Genomic DNA, 21,623 nt, shown 5'->3' on the forward strand with positions numbered 1-21,623 from the left:
TACACAGACTTCAAGATACCTTCCTGCTTCCTATCTGCAGGTTCCTTTATGGCGGCCGTATCCTGAGACGGCAGGGCCACTCTTTTAGATAAGCGTGTCAGGGCCTTGTCAACCCTAGGGAAGGATTCCCAGCGTAACCTATCCGTTGGCGGGAAAGGGTACGCCATTAGTATTCTCTTGGGAATCACCACTTTCTTATCAGGGGAAGACCACGCTTCTTCACATAACTCATTTAATTCATGTGACGGGGGAAAAGTCACTGGCTGCTTTTTCTCCCCAAACATATTTACCCTCTTGTCAGGGACAGGGTCAGCCTCTGAAATGTGTAATACATTTTTCATTGCAATAATCATGTATCGGATGGCCTTGGTCATTTTGGGCTGTAATAGTGCCTCATCCTCGTCGACGCTGGAGTCGGACTCCGTGTCGACATCTGTGTCAACCAACTGAGATAGTGGGCGTTTTTGAGACGCTGACGGCCTCTGAGGCGCCTGGGCAGGCCCGGGTTGAGAGCCCGGCTGTCCCCCGGCAGCAACATAATCGATCTCTTATGTAATGAGTTTACATTGTCATTTAAGACCTTCCACATATCCATCCAATCAGGTGTCGGCACCGACGGGGGCGACACCACATTTATCTGCACTTGCTCCGCCTCCACGTAACCCTCCTCATCAAACTTGTCGACACAGCCGTACCGACACACAGCACACACACAGGGAATGCTCTGACTGAGGACAGGACCCCACAAGGTCTATGGGGAGACAGAGAAAGAGTATGCCAGCACACACCACAGCGCTATATACACACTACCAGAAGTGAATTTTTCCCAATAGCTGCTGTATCAATACACCTTTTGCATAAATTTATGTGCCCCCCCTCTCTTTTTACCCTCTTAGTGCCAGGAGACTGCAGGGGAGAGCCTGGGGAGCGTCCTTCCAGCGGAGCTGTGAAGAGAAATGGCGCTGGTGTGCTGAGGAAGAAGGCCCCGCCCCCTCAGCGGCGGGCTTCTGTCCTGCTGTTTCTGACTAAAAAATGGCGGGGGTTTTACACATATACAGCCACAGACTGTATTATGTGTCTTTTTTATGACAAAGGTATTCTTATTGCTGCCCCCCAGCGCCCTGCACCCTACAGTGACCGGAGTGTGTGGTGTGCAGTGGGAGCAATGGCGCACAGCTGCGGTGCTGTGCGCTACCTTAATGAAGACAGGAGTCTTCAGCCGCCGATTTCATCACCAACTTCTGATCTTCTGGCTCTGCGAGGGGGACGGCGGCGCGGCTCCAGGAACGGACAACCGAGGACCTTTGCCTGTGTTCGAACCCTCTGGAGCTAATGGTGTCCAGTAGCCTAAGAAGCGCAACCTAGCTGTGAACAGGTACGTTTGCTTCTCTCCCCTCGGTCCCACGTAGCAGTGAGTCTGTTGCCAGCAGATCTCACTGAAAATAAAAAACCTAACATTACTTTCTTTACTAGCAGGCTCAGGAGAGCCCACTAGGTGCATCCAGCTCTGGCCGGGCACAGATTCTAACTGGGGTCTGGAGGAGGGGCATAGAGGGAGGAGCCAGTGCACACCAGATAGTACCTAATCTTTCTTTTAGAGTGCCCAGTCTCCTGCGGAGCCCGTCTATTCCCCATGGTCCTTACGGAGTCCCCAGCATCTACTAGGACGTCAGAGAAATTCAATATTTATTTTTTTCTGAAAAGCTGAAAAAAAATCTAACTATTAATACCATGGTTATGTCATCACTAGTTCTAAAGTGTTACGTCACTGCAGATGGAAAAATATTTACCTTGTAGTTAGCCATATGAGGTCATAACTTCTTAAACTATTCTGTTATATTTAGGGGTTTCTGAGTCAGATGAAAAAAGTCATCTGCGACGGGTGGCTTGCGCTGCACCATGGGTGTCGCAAGCCGCCCGATGGTGAGCGATTGATTCAATGCTGCATCCTAGGATGCAGGTCGGATCACTACTGCAGCAGGAAACGTCTGCTTGTAATATACGCCCCCTGCTGCATCACCATACAGCGCTATCAGAGGAAGCGGCAGTGATAGCACCTAGACCCACATCTGAATCAGGCTCGATGTGTAAATTTGCTTCTGTGAATGCACTGTATGCTAAACCTCGCTATTTGTGTCCATGGAAAGAGATCCCCTCAACTCCGACCAAGACCATACATAGCTGACAATACAGGGAGCTATATACAAGTACTCTGAGAAATAAAAGAGAGGAAGAGGTCCTGATATATTGTCAACGTCACAGGGACTTGACAGAAGAGAATATTGCTACACAAATCCTACTAGGCTGGTGAGTGTTCTAGCTGGAGGTACTTGGGCCTCTATGGTCCACCTGAGGCCTGGAAGGGAGGAACGGTTTTGGCGTCTCACCTCTCTGCAATGCTGTTCCCTCAGGAGAGCTCTCAGGGTTCGGTTTGTCTCTTCGAACGTTTCCAGTTTCTCCAGCAGGATTTCTTTCTGTCTGGTGAGCAAGTTTATATCTGTACTGGTCATCCTTTTCTCCTGTAGAGGATACAGTCAGGAAGGGGTCTGTATAGGGGGCCAGCCATACAAATGCCACGTCACTTACATGTTTCATCTGATGGATGGTGTCTCGCAACACATTCACTTGTCTTGCTGCCTCTGCCCCATCCATCTCCGCTTCTACCAACTTAGACAACAAATGGGACTTCTCTTCTTGCAGTTGCTGCTTCTGCCACCTGGAATTGCACATCAATTAAAATAAAGAGCAATATATTAAATAAATAAAAAATATAATATATATAATAAGAATTTACTTACCGATAATTCTATTTCTCGGAGTCCGTAGTGGATGCTGGGGTTCCTGAAAGGACCATGGGGAATAGCGGCTCCGCAGGAGACAGGGCACAAAAAAGTAAAGCTTTTACCAGATCAGGTGGTGTGCACTGGCTCCTCCCCCTATGACCCTCCTCCAGACTCCAGTTAGGTACTGTGCCCGGACGAGCGTACACAATAAGGGAGGCAATTTGAATCCCGGGTAAGACTCATACCAGCCACACCAATCACACCGTACAACTTGTGATCTAAACCCAGTTAACAGTATGATAACAGAAAGAGCCTCTTAAAGATGGCTCCTTAACAATATAACCCGAATTTGTTAACAATAACTATGTACAGTATTGCAGATAATCCGCACTTGGGATGGGCGCCCAGCATCCACTACGGACTCCGAGAAATAGAATTATCGGTAAGTAAATTCTTATTTTCTCTATCGTCCTAAGTGGATGCTGGGGTTCCTGAAAGGACCATGGGGATTATACCAAAGCTCCCAAACGGGCGGGAGAGTGCGGATGACTCTGCAGCACCGAATGAGAGAATTCCAAGTCCTCTTTTGCCAGGGTATCAAATTTGTAGAATTTTACAAACGTGTTTTCCCCCGACCACGTAGCTGCTCGACAGAATTGTAATGCCGAGACCCCTCGGGCAGCCGCCCAAGATGAGCCCACCTTCCTTGTGGAATGGGCCTTAACAGATTTAGGCTGTGGCAGGCCTGCCACAGAATGAGCAAGTTGAATTGTGTTACAAATCCAACGAGCAATCGTCTGCTTAGAAGCAGGGGCACCCAACTTGTTGGGTGCATATAGTATCAACAGCGAGTCAGATTTTCTGACTTCAGCCGTCCTTGAAATGTATATTTTTAAGGCTCTGACAACGTCCAACAACTTGGAGTCCTCCAAGTCGCCAGTGGCCGCAGGCACCACAATAGGTTGGTTCAGGTGAAACGCTGATACCACCTTAGGGAGAAAATGCGGACGAGTCCTCAGTTCTGCCCTATCCGAATGGAAGATTAGATAAGGGCTTTTATAAGATAAAGCCGCCAATTCAGATACTCTCCTGGCGGAAGCCAGGGCCAGTAACATAGTCACTTTCCATGTGAGATATTTAAAATCCACCTTTTTCAATGGTTCAAACCAATGGGATTTGAGGAAATCTAAAACTACATTTAGATCCCACGGTGCCACCGGAGGCACCACAGGAGGCTGTATATGCAGTACTCCTTTAACAAAAGTCTGTACCTCAGGAACTGAGGCCAATTCTTTTTGGAAGAATATTGACAGGGCCGAAATTTTAACCTTAATAGATCTCAATTTGAGACCCCTAGACAATCCTGATTGTAGGAAATGTAGGAAACGACCCAGTTGAAATTCCTCCGTCGGAACACTCCGATCCTCGCACCACGCGACATATTTTCGCCAAATGCGGTGATAATGTTTCGCGGTGACTTCCTTCCTTGCCTTAATCAAGGTAGGAATGACTTCTTCTGGAATGCCTTTCCCTTTTAGGATCTGGCGTTCAACCGCCATGCCGTCAAACGCAGCCGCGGTAAGTCTTGAAAGAGACAGGGACCCTGTTGTAGCAGGTCCCTTCTCAGAAGTAGAGGGCACGGGTCGTCCGTGACCAACTCTTGAAGTTCCGGGTACCAAGTCCTTCTTGGCCAATCCGGAGCCACTAGTATTTCTTACTCCTCCTCACCGTATAATCTTCAATACCTTTGGTATGAGAGGCAGAGGAGGAAACACATATACTGATTTGTACACCCAAGGTGTTACCAGTGCGTCCACAGCTATTGCCTGTGGATCTCTTGACCTGGCGCAATACTTGTCCAGTTTCTTGTTGAGGCGAGACGCCATCATGTCTACCATTGGTCTTTCCCAACAGTTTATTAGCATGTGGAAGACTTCTGGATGAAGACCCCCCTCTCCCGGGTGTATATCGTGTCTGCTGAGGAAGTCTGCTTCCCAGTTGTCCACGCCCGGGAAGAACACTGCTGACAGTGCTATTACGTGATTCTCCGCCCAGCGAAGAATCTTGGCAGCTTCTGCCATTGCACTCCTGCTTCTTGTGCCGCCCTGTCTGTTTACATGGGCGACCGCCGTGATGTTGTCCGACTGAATCAACACCGGTTTTCCTTGCAGGAGTGGTTCCGCCTGGCTTAGAGCATTTTAGATTGCTCTTAGTACCAGAATGTTTATGTGAATAGACTTTTCCAGGTTCGTCCATACCCCCTGGAAGTTTCTTCCTTGTGTGACTGCTCCCCAACCTCTCAGGCTGGCGTCCGTGGTCACCAGGATCAAATCCTGTATGCCGAATCTGCGGCCCTCCAATAGATGAGCCTTTTGCAACCACCACAGAAGATATACCCTTGTCCTTGGCGACAGGGTTATTCGCAGGTGCATCTGAGGATGCGACCCTGACCATTTGTCCAACAGATCCCTTTGGAAAATTCTTGCATGGAATCTGCCGAATGGAATTGCTTCGTAAAAAGCCACCATTTTTCCCAGGACTCTTGTGCATTGATGTACAGACACCTTTCCTGGTTTTAGGAGGTTCCTGACAGGTCGGATAACTCCTTGGCTTTTTCCTCGGGAAGAAAAACCTTTTTCTGAACCGTGTCCAGAATCATCCCTAGGAACAGCAGACGTATCGTCGGAAAACAGCTGCGATTCTTGGAATATTTAGAATCCAGTCGTGCCGTCGAAGAACTACTTTAGATATTGCTCTTCCGACCTCCAACTGTTCTCTGGAACTTGCCCTTTTTAGGTCGTGCAAGTAAGGGATAATTTAGATGCCTTTTTTCTTTGAAGAAACATCTTTTCGGCCATTACCTTGGTAAAAAGGCCCGGGGTGCCGTGGATAATTCAAACGGCATCGTCTGAAACTGATATTGACAGTTCTGTACCACGAACCAGAGGTACCCTTGATGAGAAGGACAAATTTTGGACATGGAGGTAATCCTTGATGTCCAGGGACACCATATAGTCCCCTTTTTTCCGGTTCGCTATCACTGCTCTGAGTGACTTTATCTCGATTTGAACCTTTTATGTAAGTGTTCAAAACATTTTAGATTTAGACTATGTGTCACCAAGCCGTCTGGCTTCAGTACCACAATATAGTGTGGAAAAATAATACCCTTTTCCTTGTCGTAGGAGGGGTACTTTGATTATCACCTGCTGGATATACAGCTTGTGAATTGTTTCCAATGCTGCCTCCCTGTCGGAGGGAGCCGTTGGTAAAGCAGACTTCAGGAAGCTGCGAGGAGAAGATGTCTCGACTCTCCAATCTTTACCCCTGGGATAATACTCGTACGATCTAGGGGTCAACTTGCGAGTGATCCCACTGCGCCCTGAGACTCTTGAGACTACCCCCCCACCTTGAGTCCGCTTGCACGGCCCCAGCGTCATGCTGAGGACTTGGCAGACGCGGTGGAGGGCTTCTTTTCCTGGGAAAGGGCTGCCTGCTGCAGTCTACTTCCCTTACCTCTATGTCTGGGCAGATATGACTGGCCTTTTGCCTGCATGCCCTCATGGGAAAGGAAAGATTGAGGCTGAAAAGACGGTGTCTTTTTTAGCTGAGATGTAACTTGGGGTAAAAAAGGTTGGATTTCCCAGCTGTTGCTGTGGTCCCCAGGTCCGATGGACCGACCCCCAAATAACTCCTTCCCTTTATACAGCAATACTTCCATCTGCCGTATGGGATCTGTATCACCTGACCACTGTCGTGTCCCTGACATCTTCTGGGAGATATGGACAACGCACTTATCTTGATGCCAGAGAGCAAATATCCCTCTGTGCATCTCACATACATATATATAGAATGCATCCTATTAAATGCTCTACATGAATAAAATATTTTCAGTCAGGGAATCCGACCAAGCCAACCCAGCACTGCATCTCCAGGCTGATGGCGATCGCTGGTCGCAGTATAACCACCGTATGTGTGTATATACTTTTTAGGATATTTTTCCAGCTTCCTATCAGCTGGCTCCTTGAGGGCGGCCGTATCTGGAGACGGTAACGCCACTTGATAAGCGTGTGAGCGCCTTATCACCCTAAGGGGTGTTTCCCAACGTACCCTAATTTCTGGCGGGAAAGGGTATAACGCCAATATTTGCTATCGGGGTAACCCTACGCATCATCACACACTTCATTTTATTTTATCTGATTCAGGAAAAACTACAGGTAGTTTTTTCACTCCCACATAATACCCTTTCTTGTGGTACTTGTAGTATCAGAAACACGTAACACCTCCTTCATTGCCCTTAACGTGTGGCCCTAATGAGAAATACGTTTGTTTATTCACCGTCGACACTGTATTCAGTGTCCGTGTCTGTGTCGACCGACTGAGGTAAATGGGCGTTTTTAAAAACCCCTGACGGTGTTTCTGAGACGCCTGGACCGGTCCTAATAGATTGTCGGCCGTCTCATGTCGTCAACCGACCTTGCAGCGTGTTGACATTCTCACGTAATTCTCTAAATAAGCCATCCATTCCGGTGTCGACTCCCTAGAGAGTGACATCACCATTACAGGCAATTTCTCCGCCTCCTCACCAACATCGTCCTCATACATGTCGACACACACGTACCGACACACAGCACACACACCGGGAATGCTCTGACAGAGGACAGGACCCACTAGCCCTTTGGGGAGACAGAGGGAGAGTCTGCCAGCACACACCAAAAACGCTATAATTATATAGGGACAACCTTATATAAGTGTTTCTCCCTTATAGCATCTTTTATATATATACAATATCGCCAAAATCAGTGCCCCCCCTCTCTGTTTTAACCCTGTTTCTGTAGTGCAGTGCAGGGGAGAGCCTGGGAGCCTTCTCTCCAGCTTTTCTGTGAGAGAAAATGGCGCTGTGTGCTGAGGAGATAGGCCCCGCCCCTTTTTCGGCGGCCTCGTCTCCCGCTATTTTTGAAGTTAGGCAGGGGTTAAATATCTCCATATAGCCTCTGTGGGCTATATGTGAGGTATTTTTTGCCTCTAATAAGGTTTTTATTTGCCTCTCAGAGCGCCCCCCCCAGCGCTCTGCACCCTCAGTGACTGTTGTGTGAAGTGTGCTGAGAGGAAAATGGCGCACAGCTGCAGTGCTGTGCGCTACCTTTATGAAGACTCAGGAGTCTTCAGCCGCCGATTTTGGACCTCTTCTCTCTTCAGCGTCTGCAAGGGGGCCGGCGGCGCGGCTCCGGTGACCATCCAGGCTGTACCTGTGATCGTCCCTCTGGAGCTAGTGTCCAGTAGCCAAGCAGCAAATCCACTCTGCACGCAGGTGAGTTCACTACTTCTCCCCTAAGTCCCTCGTTGCAGTGATCCTGTTGCCAGCAGGACTCACTGTAAAGTAAAAAACCTAAGCTAAACTTTCTCTAAGCAGCTCTTTAGGAGAGCCACCTAGATTGCACCCTTCTCGTTCGGGCACAAAATCTAACTGGAGTCTGGAGGAGGGTCATAGGGGGAGGAGCCAGTGCACACCACCTGATCTGGTAAAAGCTTTACTTTTTTGTGCCCTGTCTCCTGCGGAGCCGCTATTCCCCATGGTCCTTTCAGGAACCCCAGCATCCACTTAGGACGATAGAGAAATATATATATATATATATATATATATATAAATAAAACTCAGCCAACACACCACCAGCTGGTAATAAACGGAGGCAATACTGGTGGTACAGATGTCCTTAAATAGCTATGCTGTCGTCACGCCAAACAGCCCCTCTTGGTGCGCCAGGTCGCGTGAGAATATTTTAGCGTCAGGAATCTTATTTGCAGAAAATGCATCTTAGTCACAACGCAGTGCGACTAGGATGCACCAGGAGATTTATGACACTTGTACATCTGGCTGCGAATGAGTCTGTACACAGAGCAGAACAGAACTTGTATTGGAAAGAAACTGTTTATCTGTGCAGCACAGGAGTCTCTGAATCTGTATACGAAGTGCTACACTGTAGCAGCCGTAGCAGCTTTTTGTCAAAACAAGTTCTGTTCTGCTCCGCATACAGACTCAGCCACACACCAAGATATACAAGTGTCATATATCAAATTAATCAGCACAGTTTCCTCGTGCGCCCTAGCTACACTGCGTTGCGACTGAGTTGCATGAGGGCTCACTCACACCAGGCATCTCGCGCTGGATGGGGTATTGAGGCTGGATGCATGAGGACATATCTGTACTTTCACATGGTGTGCACTTCATTTGCAGCCATGTTAAGGACAATTAACCACCTTCTGTTACTTCCTCAAGAGATTATGTGGCTCATGCAGAGAGAGTATTATGAGCCGTCGGAGCGCATATTTGTTCTGCGCACTCTCAGAACTGTGTGCGAACGTATATAAGCCCATGGAGATTTACAACTTCCTGCTTCTTACGCCTGACCCCATCCGCAGGTGGATCAAATACAGAGGTCTACCAGATATAATAAAGCGTTTGTGACTGGCAGGTTGCAAGGGCCGGCGAGTCTTTCTGAAATCATTTGTTTTCTGGCATAGGCTAGATGGGGAAGGTGAGGTGGTGAGGTGGGGGGGTGGGGGGAGGGGGGGTTGCTGTATTATAGAGGATTTTTCAATTAAAATGAATTCAAAGAGGACATGCTTTTGTGACACATACGTGGAGTGGTCTGAAGCAGGCACACCTCGGTCCTGAGACTGTGGTGATGCAGGAATGCAGATAAATATGCAATGGGTACACACACATCCTTTGTAAACCAGCAGTAGAAGAATCAATGGGCCTGGCTCACATACTATGTTCATTTCAGACGCCGTTGAGCAATTTTGTGCAACAGTGTATGCGTCTAAGTTGCACTGCGCATACATGCGGCAGTTGCCATTGATGCGCAGCCTCATACATTTATTGGACAGTTCTAGGAGGTGGCTAAGCAGATGCACAGAGATGGTCAGTCTTATACCAGTGTTATGGGAGTGTTGCAGGCGTGTCATTGCAGTGGTTGCATATACAGACACTCAATCGTTCACACTGAAGGAAATACTATGAAGGACAATCTGAGCCTACCATAGGGCTGGGGCAAGTTTGTGGTGCGATAGATTGTCTGGTATTTAGAAATAGTATTACAGTTAGAAGGGAGTTACACATGTAACTGCAGGAAATTGTTCTGCAATAACCAGAGCAGAAAACAGCATTTGTACAGCTTTATAGCAAAACGGCCATATTGGATACATACAAACTTAATCCTGTGTCCTCCTTCATTTGGTCAATGCTTCTCTTCAGATGAGAGTTCTCATTTTCTATATCAGCCAGTTCCAGAGATGCCTCATTCAGTTCTTCATTCTTGGTGCTCAGCAGATGCTTGGAGGCCGCCAGCTGATCTTCATACCGCTCAGAAGAATGGTCCCTTTTCTGCAGCTCCACCTGATAAGCAGAGTTAGTAGACCGGTTTGTCTTCCCTGTACTTAGTTATTTTCCCTGAACAAGGCAGAGCTCTAGACAGGGTTTACGGATCATAGGTCAACAGTCAAAAGGTCGGTACCATGCGGTCAACCAGCATTAGGTCGATAGGGACAAAAGGTTGACAAGTTTTTTTTACATGTTTTTCCAACTTTAGCTCTATTTACTACCCACATGGACTATGATAGGGAATAGTAACCTGTGTCGACCTAATGACTGTCTACCTAAACTCTGTACATCTTCTATACCACTCCCCCAGACAGGGCCTTCACCTCATTTTTCAAGGTTCCAACTTCACACATTAAGCTGTTGATCTTTTTTTCGTAGGAATTGATCTTGCTGCGCATAAGCTCTTCTTCATCAGTGGACAGGTCACTCATCCGCAAAGCCGACATCATCTTCTCCATGTCCGGTGGTGTGATTTCCAAGCGATGCGTCAAACCCTGTTGAATAGAATACACAGATTTGTACAGTAGGCCCTAGAAATATGGTCACAGTATCAAATTGTTGTCATCCAGGTGCCTTTGACACTGCAGTAAGTGTTTTCATTAATCTTGGTGTAAATTCTGAAATATGGCATAACCAAGGTGGCCCTTGGTTTCTTGCAGGCTTTATTCCTTTTAAGTGATCTGCTTAAAAATAAAAAGTTAGCCACACACATTGGGGGGTATTCAATTGTTTGAAAAGTCAGTTGGGTGTCTTTTTTCCTATATAATAGACAGGAAAAAACAAACAGACACCCAACCGACTTTTCAAACAATTGAATATCCCCCGTTGAGATCTAAATACCTGGTCACTTGTGGGTGGCCACATTGAACAGATCCAGTTGTTCCATAATCAGGCCTCACTTCCAGATCCCACAAGGTACTGAGATCAAGTAATGAAGGCATATGTAGAATGATGTGGATTCAGTTATAGTCTGGTCTCATTTCCAGGCAGGAAGCAACCAAAATTTTTGAATCCGGACTATAGATTTACACTAAAAAGGTCTACAGTCAATAGGTCTACCACTAATGGTAGACATGCATTAGGTTGACAGTGTCAAAATGTCGACACACACATGGTAGACACAAATTGTTTTTTGTTTTTATTTAAATTTTTCCATACTGTACCATCCACATGGACTACGATTGGGAATAGTGACCTGCTGTGAGGGGACGTGGTACACTAATGGAACTTGTTTGCTGCAGAAAAGTGACAAACCCTCCCCCCCAAAAAAATAAGATTTTAAACCTACCGGTAAATCTATTTCTCCTAGTCCGTAGAGGATGCTGGGGACTCCGTAAGGACCATGGGGTATAGACAGGCTCCGCAGGAGATAGGGCACCTAAAAAGAACTTTGACTATGGGTGTGCACTGGCTCCTCCCTCTATGCCCCTCCTCCAGACCTCAGTTAGAGAACTGTGCCCAGAGGAGATGGACAATACAAGGCAGGATTTAGCAATCCAAGTGCAAGATTCATACCGGCCCACACCAATCATACCATCTGACCTGGAACATACATAACCAGTTAACAGTATGAACAAACAACAGTAACGGTCCAAGACCTATTCCAACTGTAACATAACCCTTATGTAAGCAACAACTATATACAAGTCTTGCAGAGTTTCCGCACTGGGACGGGCACCCAGCATCCTCTACGGACTAGGAGAAATAGATTTACCGGTAGGTTTAAAATCTTATTTTCTCTTACGTCCTAGAGGATGCTGGGGACTCCATAAGGACCATGGGGTTTATACCAAAGCATCCAATCGGGCAGGAGAGTGCGTATGACTCTGCAGCACCGACTGAGCAAACGCTAGGTCCTCATCAGCCAAGGTATCAAACTTGTAGAATTTAGCAAAAGTGTTTGACCCCGACCAAGTCGCCGCTCAGCAAAGCTGTAATGCCGAGACGCTTCGGGCAGCCGCCCAAGAAGAGCCCACCTTCCTAGTGGAATGGGCTTTAACCGAATTTGGTACCGGCAATCCAGCCGTAGAATGAGCCTGCTGAATCGTATTACAGATCCAGCGAGCAATAGTCTGCTTCGAAGCAGGTGCGCCAATCTTATTAGCAGCATACAAGACAAACAGAGCTTCTGTTTTCCTAATTCTAGCCATCCTGGCTACATAAATCTTTAAGGCCCTGACTACATCCAGGGATCTGGAATCCTCCAGGTCACTTGTAGCCACAGGCACCACAATAGGTTGATTCATATGGAACGAAGAAACCACTTTAGGCAAAAATTGCGGACGTGTCCTCAATTCAGCTCGATCCACATGAAAAATCAAGTAGGGGCTCTTGTGTGACAAAGCCGCCAATTCTGACACTCGCCTTGCTGATGCTAAGGCCAACAACATGACCACCTTCCAGGTAAGAAATTTCAACTCAACCTTGTTAAGCGGTTCAAACCAGTGTGATCTTAGGAACTGCAACACCACGTTCAGGTCCCATGGTGCCACTGGAGGCACAAAAGGGGGCTGGATGTGCAGCACTCCCTTTACAAACGTCTGTACTTCTGGAAGAGAAGCCAATTCCTTCTGAAAGAAAATCGAGAGGGCCGAAATCTGTACCTTAACAAGAGCCTAATTTCAGGCCCATATCCACTCCTGTCTGTAGGAAGTGGAGAAGACGACCCAGATGAAAATCTGCCGTAGGTGCATTCTTGGTCTCACACCAAGACACATACTTTCGCCAGATACGGTGATAATGTTTTACCGTCACCTCCTTCCTAGCCTTTATTAAAGTAGGGATGACCTCTTCCGGAATCCCCTTTTTCGCTAGGATTCGGCATTCAACCGCCATGCCGTCAAACGGAACCGCGGTAAGTCTTGAAATACACAGGGCCCCTGTTGCAACAGGTCTTCCCTCAGAGGAAGAGGCCAGGGATCCCCTGTGAGCATCTCTTGTAGATCCGAGTACCAGGCCCTTCGAGGCTAGTCTGGGACAACGAGTATCGTCTGTACTCTTCTTCGTCTTATGATCCTCAACACTTTTGTGATGAGAGGAAGAGGAGGAAACACGTAGACCGATTTGAACACCCACGGTGTTATCAGAGCGTCTACTGCTACTGCCTGAGGGTCCAGAGACCTGGCACAATACCTCCGAAGCTTTTTGTTGAGGCGTGACGCCATCATGTCTATTTGAGGAGTTCCCCAAAGATGTGTTACGTCTGCATAGACTTCTTGATGAAGTCCCCACTCTCCTGGATGGAGATCGTGTCTGCTGAGGAAGTCTGCTTCCCAGTTGTCCACTCCCGGAATGAAGACAGCCGACAGAGCGCTTACATGATTTTCCGCCCAGCGAAGGATCCTTGTGGCTTCTGCCATCGCGACTCTGCTTCTTGTCCCGCCTTGGCGGTTCACATGAGCCACTGCTGTGACATGGTCTGATTGAATCAGAACCGGTAGGTTTCGAAGAAGACTCTCCGCTTGTCGAAGGCCGTTGTAAATGGCCCTGAGTTCCAACACATTGATGTGTAGACAGGACTCCTGGTCTGACCAAAGACCCTGAAATTTTTTTCCCTGTGTGACCGCTCCCCATCCTCGGAGGCTCGCGTCCGTGGTAACCAGGATCCAATCCTGAATTCCGAACCTGCGACCCTCCAGGAGGTGAGCACTTTGCAACCACCACAGGAGGGATACTCTGGCCCCTGGGGACAGAGTTATTTTCCTATGTAAGTGCAGATGGGACCCCGACCACATGTCCAGAAGGTCCCATTGAAAAGTCCTTGCATGGAACCTTCCGAAGGGAATGACCTCGTAGGCCGCCACCATTTTTCCCAGAACTCGAGTACATTGGTGAACTGACACCCTTTTTGGTTTTAGCAGGTCTCTGACCATGTTCTGGATGTCTTGGGCTTTCTCTATTGGGAGGAAGACCTTCATTTGTTCCGTATCCAGTATCATACCTAGGAACGGTAGTCGAGTTGTCGGAAACAACTGTGACTTCGGTAGATTTAGAATCCAACCGTGTTGCTGGAGCACTCTCAGAGAGAGCGCCACACTGCTCAGCAATTTCTCCCTTGATCTCGCTTTTATCAGGAGATCGTCCAAGTATGGGATAATTGTGACTCCATGCTTGCGCAGAACCACCATCATTTCCGCCATTATCTTGGTGAAAATCTTCGGGGCCGTGGAGAGTTCAAACGGCAACGTCTGAAATTGGTAATGACAATCCTGTACAGCGAATCTCAGGTATTCCTGATGGGGGGCATATATGGGGACATGAAGGTACGTATCCTTTATGTCCAGAGACACCATAAACTCCCCCTCCTCCATGTTGGCTATTATCGCTCTGAGAGATTCCATTTTGAATTTGAATCTTTTTATGTACAGGTTTAGGGATTTCAGATTCAAAATGGGTCTGACCGAACCGTCCGGTTTCGGGACCACAAATAGGGTTGAGTAGTAACCTCTTCCCTGCTTGTGCAGGGGAATCTTGATTATCACTTGCTGTATACACAGCGTTTGAATTGCAGCTAACACTATATCCCTTTCCGATGTGGAAGCTGGTAGGGCCGATTTGAAAAATCGGCGAGGGGGCACCTCCTCGAATTCCAATTTGTAACCCTGGGAAACTATTTCCAACACCCAGGGATTCAGGTCCGAACTGACCCAGGCCTGACTGAAAAGTCGAAGAAGTGCCCCCACCGGTGCGGACTCCCTTGGGGGAGCCCCAGCGTCATGCTGTGGGTTTTGGAGCAGCCGGGAAGGACTTTTGTTCCTGGGCACCTGCCGAAGCAGGTGCTCTTTAGCCTCTGCCCTTTCCTCTGGCGAGGAAAGAAGATCCCCGACCTCTTCTGGACTTGTGCGACCGAAAGGACTGCATCTGATAGGGTGTTACTTTCTTTTGCTGCTGGGGAATATATGGTAAAAAATTTGATTTACCTGCTGTCGCTGTGGAAACCAGGTCAGTCAGCCCATCCCCAAACAATACATGACCCTTATAGGGTAGTACTTCCATATGTTTCTTGGAATCCGCATCACCCGTCCATTGGCGAGTCCATAAGGATCTTCTCGCTGAGATAGACATGGCATTGGCCCTAGAAGCTAGCAATACAATGTCCCTTTGAGCATCCCTCATAAATAAGACTGCGTCCTTTATGTGGGCTAGAGTTAAGAATATAGTATCCTTATCCATATTATCAAATTGATCTGTCAGCTCATCTGTCCAAGCTGCAATCGCGCTACCCATGCCGACGCAATTGTTGGTCTTAGCACAGCCCCTGTATGAGAATAAATACACTTTAGGTAGTTTCTTGCCTGCGATCTGCAGGGTCCTTAAGGGCCGCTGTGTCAGGAGACTGTAGCGCCACATTCTTGGACAAGCGCGTCAGGGCCTTGTCCACAGTGGGGGAAGATTCCCAAATCTCCCTGTCCTGCTTAGGGAAGGGGTATGCCATATAAATTCTTTTGGGGATCTGCGGTCTCTTGTCCGGAGTCTCCCAAGCTTTCCCAAAGAAATCATTTAATTCATGAGATGCGGGAAAATTAATAATCTGTTTCTTTTCCTTAAACATGTGTACCCTTGTGTCGGGGACCGAGGGTTCATCCTCAATATGCAACACATCCCTTATTGCCACAATCATACACTGAATGGTTTTAGTCACCCTAGGGTGCAATTTTACTTCGTCATAGTTGACACTGGAATCAGAGTCCATGTCGGTAGTAGTGTCTTGTGTTAAGGGACGCTTTTGAGACCCCGACGGGCCCTGTGAGTCGGTCCAATCCGAGGATTGACCCCCTGATGTCCCCCCTAATTCAGCCATATCAAGCCTTTTATGTAAAGATGCCACACTTGCATTCAACATATGCCACATGTCCATCCAATCCGGAGTCGGCACAACCGACGGGGACACACCAATCATTTGCTCCACCGCCTCCTTGGAGAAGCCTTCCGCCTCAGACATGTCGACACACAGGTACTGACACCCCCCACACACACAGGGATTAACCTATAAGGGGACAAAACCCCAAACAGGCCCTTAGGAGAGACAGAGAGAGAGTATGCCAGCACACACCCAGCGCTTAATAACACTGGAAAGATATGACCAGATAGCGCTTTTATATATATTATGCCAATTCCCACTCACTGCGCTCAAAATGCCCCCTCTCCTCTTTTTTCCAGCCTGAATGTTCAGCAGGGGAGAGACCAGGGAGCCAGCGTTTTCCTCATGCAGCTTCTGTGGAGAAAATGGCGCTGGTTAGTGCTGGGGATCAAGCTCCGCCCACCCGACGGCGGGCTCCGGTCCCGGTGATTTTTTTTTATAGAAAATGGCGGGGGATCGTAGAATTACTGCCCAGCAGCCTAATCTATCTGGTCAGTGCCCAAATGTGAGGTTTATTGCTGCCCAGGGCGCCCCCCCCCCTGCGCCCTGCACCCTTCAGTGCTGCTCTGTGTGTGTGACTGGGAGCAATGGCGCGCAGCGGTACTCATAAAGATCTGATGTCTTCTGTCGCCTAAGATGTCTTCTGCCTTCTCATCCGGCTTCTATCTTCGGCATCTGTGAGGAGGACGGCGGCACGGCTCCGGGACGAACCCCAGGTGAAACCTGTGTTCAGACTCCCTCTGGAGCTAATGGTGTCCAGTAGCCTTAGAAGCAGTGCCCAACTTGACAAGCCAGCTCTGCTTCTCTCTCCTCGGTCCCACGATGCAGGGAGCCTGTTGCCACCAGGACTCCCTGAAAATAAAAAACCTAACAAAATTCTTATCCACAGAAAACTCTGGAGAGCTCTCTGCAGTGCACCCATTCTACTCTGGGCACAAGATCTAACCGAGGTCTGGAGGAGGGGCATAGAGGGAGGAGCCAGTGCACACCCATAGTCAAAGTTATTTTTAGGTGCCCTATCTCCTGCGGAGCCCGTCTATAACCCATGGTCCTTACGGAGTCCCCAGCATCCTCTAGGACGTAAGAGAAATAAAAAAAAGGTGTCTTTTTTTTTGTGTCGACCATTTACATGTCGACCGCTTGACCCTGTGGACCTAATGCATGTTGACCACTAGGGATAGGCCTATTGACTGTAGACCTTTTTAGTGTAGATCTAATAATCCAACCCCCCCCCCCCCCCCACCCCCAATTAAATTTTTTTTCATCATTCCTCAAGTTGATACAATGCTATGAAAGATCGATTTATTTAACAACTTTTGTTGATATAAAATCTATCTTCCATAGCGCTGTATCTGCATCTTGAGGTATACTGAACATACTTTAGGAGGCTGACACCCTCCATTTACAGCAGCTGGGGGATTTGATAGCACCAGTGCAGATCACCTTCTCTGTAAATCGTAATCATTGCTGGTTCGGCAAGGACCACACATAGCACTTTTATCCAATGTAGATCAAATTGTCCTAAAACGGACATGTGTCAACAACTTCAGTTTATTTGAGCCTACCCTGCTTTGCTTTTCTCTAAAACTGCAAAAATAGAGAAAAAAAAAGAAAAAGAAAAAAATGGTATTTAATTAGAGACCCTTCTTCTCGTCTATTAAATTAATCTGGTTTCTGGCATTAACCAGTAGAATCCAAGATAATTTCCTGGACCTATGTAGTAACATGGTCGCGGCACCAGAAAACAGGCTATTTCGGGGCCAAGGCGGGTCATGTAACCATACAGGTGTTATGTTATGTCAACTTGTCTCTCTTTATTGCTGGGATTCAGCCATGAGGTTAGATTTGTATGCAGTACAAGCAAAGTACTTACCTCCCACTTGAAACCTGTTTCCCGAGCAGATGTTTTCCCCGGGGGAATCCATGGGACCCGGGTCTTTACTTTCACGCTGCGACGCAAGTTTCCAGAATCGCTTTTCATTTTACTTTTGCTCCCTTTCTGATAAGAGCACAGAAATAATCTCAATCAATCTGTAGATCTTTACGTTACGTTGCATACATGGTGTCGTTCTTAAATACCTCATTTCTCTACAAGAGATCTCCACCGCACTTAGTAATATCTATTAATGTCAACATATGGTTTTATACTACAACCCACTCATGCAGATCAAAGCTATATGCACCTGTATTACTTTTGACTTCTCCATGGTATAGGCCTTCTGGAATCATATTGCTATTCAAAACCCCTCTTTCTCCAAAGGGACTAAATTGTTGTTGGCTCGTGTTGCAGCCGCCGCAAAGAAAACAATTTTGTCTCAATAAATAACACTCAGATCTGATACCCTTGTGTCTTAGATTACCAGGTCTAACTTCTCTTTACCAAATGGATTGGGTATATTGCTCCCTAGATGCTGAATCCCGCTCCCCAAAATTCTTTAAAATCTGGTTACCTTACTTACTTATGTTGCCGTCTGCCACCAAAGACCCGATCGCACGCTGCATTTTTTCGCAGCCGTGCGATCGGGTCTGAACTGTGCATGCGTGTGACCCGCAATGCGCAGGCGAGTCAGCTGCCGGCGACGGCCGGTGCCAGGCAGCGATGAATCGTACGGAGAAAGCGATCACAAGAAGATTGACAAACAGAAGGCGTTCGTAGGCAGCAACTCACCGTTTTCTGGAAGTGTCCGGAAAAACGCAGGTGTGCCCGGCCGTTTTCAGGGAGGGTTTCCGACGTCAGCAACATCCCGGATTGTCACAGCTGCTGAGTAAGTCCTGGGCTGTGCAGAAACTGCACAAACTGTTGTTTGTGCAACTCACTGCACAGCCGATCGCACTCATGCAAGCGTTTTCCCCTCCCCTGTAGGTGGCGATTACCTGGTCGCAGCAGTGCGAAAAATAGCCTGCGTGCGACCAGGTCTGAATTAGGCCCTATGTATGTAAGGTAGTTCGATTAACATCGTGGTATAATATGGAAACTCTCACCATTGTCTCACCGCCGTTTTGACCTGCCTGACCAATTCCACTGGTCTACTTCTGATACAATATACAACATAAACGATTAGGGAGTATTTAGAAGTACTTTCTCATCTTTTCTCTGTAGCTTCTGTACTTTACAGTAGTTATTCTACTTGTGTGTACTGCGACATACAATTTGTAATTGCTTTGTGTGTTATTTCAATTGTCAGAGTCGAAAAATATTGCAGTACACACATCAAGTACAAACTACACACAGATGACCTCCATGCGCGTACTTATTCTGCCGTGCGTGCACATATTCACAATTTGCGTATGGCCGCTCCCGTGGTCCTGCGTATTAGAGCATGGTATGAGTATTTACAGTAGTGTTTGAAGTCGCATGGAAAAGCCATAAAAACACATTACATATTTAATCCAAATAGTGTACATTGGGTGTAATTCCAAGTTGATCGCGGCAGGAATTTTGTTAGCAGCTGGGCAAAACCATGTGCACTGCAGGGGAAGCAGATTTAACATGTGAAGAGAGTTAGATTTGGGTGTGGTGTGTTCAATCTGCAATCTAATTTGCAGTGTAAAAATAAAGCAGCCAGTATTTACCCTGCACAGAAAATAAGAATTTACTCACCGGTAATTCTATTTCTCGTAGTCCGTAGTGGATGCTGGGAACTCCGTAAGGACCATGGGGAATAGACAGGCTCCGCAGGAGACTGGGCACTCTAAAGAAAAGATTAGGTACTATCTGGTGTGCACTGGCTCCTCCCTCTATGCCCCTCCTCCAAACCTCAGTTAGGGAAACTGTGCCCGGAAGAGCTGACATTACAAGGAAAGGAAATTTTGAATCCAGGGTAAGACTCATACCAGCCACACCAATCACACCGTACAACTTGTGATACCTTTACCTAGTTAACAGTATGAACAACCACTGAGCCTCACTCAACGGATGGCTCATAACAATAACCCTTAGTTAAGCAATAACTATATACACGTATTGCAGAAAGTCCGCACTTGGGACGGGCGCCCGGCATCCACTACGGACTACGAGAAATAGAATTACCGGTGAGTAAATTCTTATTTTCTCCGACGTCCTAGTGGATGCTGGGAACTCCGTAAGGACCATGGGGATTATACCAAAGCTCCCAAACGGGCGGGAGAGTGCGGATGACTCTGCAGCACCGAATGAGAGAACTCCAGGTCCTCCTCAGCCAGGGTATCAAACTTGTAGAACTTTGCAAATGTGTTTGAACCCGACCAAGTAGCCGCTCGGCAAAGCTGTAAAGCCGAGACCCCTCGGGCAGCCGCCCAAGAAGAGCCCACCTTCCTTGTGGAATGGGCTTTTACCGATTTTGGATGCGGCAATCCAGCCGCAGAATGAGCCTGCTGAATCGGGCTACAGATCCAGCGAGCAATAGTTTGCTTTGAAGCAGGAGCACCCAGCTTTTTGGGGGCATGCAAGATAAACAGCGAGTCAGTCTTCCTGACTCCAGCCGTTCTGGAAACATATATTTTCAAAGCCCTGACTACGTCCAGCAACTTGGAGTCCTCCAAGTCCCGAGTAGCCGCAGGCACCACAATAGGTTGGTTCAAATGAAACGAGGACACCACCTTTGGGAGAAATTGGGGACGAGTCCTCAATTCTGCCCTGTCCATATGGAAGATCAGATATGGGCTTTTACATGACAAAGCCGCCAATTCCGACACACGCCTAGCCGATGCGAAGGCCAACAGCATGACCACTTTCCACGTGAGATACTTCAGTTCCACGGTCTTAAGTGGCTCAAACCAGTGGGATTTCAGGAAATCCAACACAACGTTAAGATCCCAGGGTGCCACTGGTGGCACAAAAGGGGGCTGAATATGCAGCACTCCCTTAACAAATGTCTAAACCTCAGGCAGTGAAGCCAGTTCTTTTTGAAAGAAAATGGATAGGGCCGAAATCGACCTTTATGGACCCCAATTTTAGGCCCATAGTCACCCCTGACTGTAGGAAGTGCAGAAAACGACCCAGTTGGAATTCCTCTGTAGGGGCCTTCCTGGCCTCACACCAAGCAACATATTTTCGCCATATACGGTGATAAAGCTTTGCTGTCACGTCTTTCCTAGCCTTTATCAGCGTAGGAATAACTTCATCCGGAATGCCTTTTTCTGCTAGGATCCGGCGTTCAACCGCCATGCCGTCAAACGCAGCCGCGGTAAGTCTTGGAACAGACAGGGCCCTTGTTGCAGCAGGTCCTGTCTGAGAGGCAGAGGCCACGGGTCCTCTGTGCGCATTTCTTGCAGTTCCGGGTACCAAGTCCTTCTTGGCCAGTCCGGAACAATGAGTATTGTTCTTATTCCTCTCTTTCTTACTATTCTCAGTACTTTTGGTATGAGAGGAAGAGGAGGAAACACATACCAACTGGTACACCCACGGTGTCACTAGGGCGTCCACAGCTATCGCCTGAGGGTCCCTTGACCTGGCGCAATATCTTTTTAGCTTTTTGTTGAGGCGGGACGCCATCATGTCCACCTGTGGCAGTTCCCATCGGTTTGCAATCAGTTGGAAGACTTCTTGATGAAGTCCCCACTCTCCCGGGTGGAGGTCGTGTCTGCTGAGGAAGTCTGCTTCCCAGTTGTCCACTCCCGG

General features: G+C 47.7%; 1 protein-coding gene across 6 annotated transcripts in view; it reads right to left on the minus strand.

Annotated features, from left to right (window-relative positions):
• The window catches only part of ODF2 (outer dense fiber of sperm tails 2), a 164,561-nt gene that overhangs the window by 111,961 nt on the left and 30,977 nt on the right, over positions 1–21,623 (minus strand). For all 6 annotated transcript variants that reach the window (XM_063936513.1, XM_063936514.1, XM_063936510.1 and 3 more), the window contains exons 3-7: positions 17,898–18,023; positions 10,488–10,658; positions 9,992–10,179; positions 2,587–2,716; positions 2,388–2,519 (exon numbers count right to left, since the gene is read on the minus strand). In XM_063936513.1, the coding sequence (XP_063792583.1) occupies positions 2,388–2,519; positions 2,587–2,716; positions 9,992–10,179; positions 10,488–10,658; positions 17,898–18,023 (747 nt within the window). The remainder of the gene's footprint in view (positions 1–2,387; positions 2,520–2,586; positions 2,717–9,991; positions 10,180–10,487; positions 10,659–17,897; positions 18,024–21,623) is intronic.

This window comes from Pseudophryne corroboree, chromosome 8 (assembly GCF_028390025.1).
Source record: "Pseudophryne corroboree isolate aPseCor3 chromosome 8, aPseCor3.hap2, whole genome shotgun sequence".
NCBI classification, from domain to species: domain Eukaryota; kingdom Metazoa; phylum Chordata; class Amphibia; order Anura; family Myobatrachidae; genus Pseudophryne; species Pseudophryne corroboree.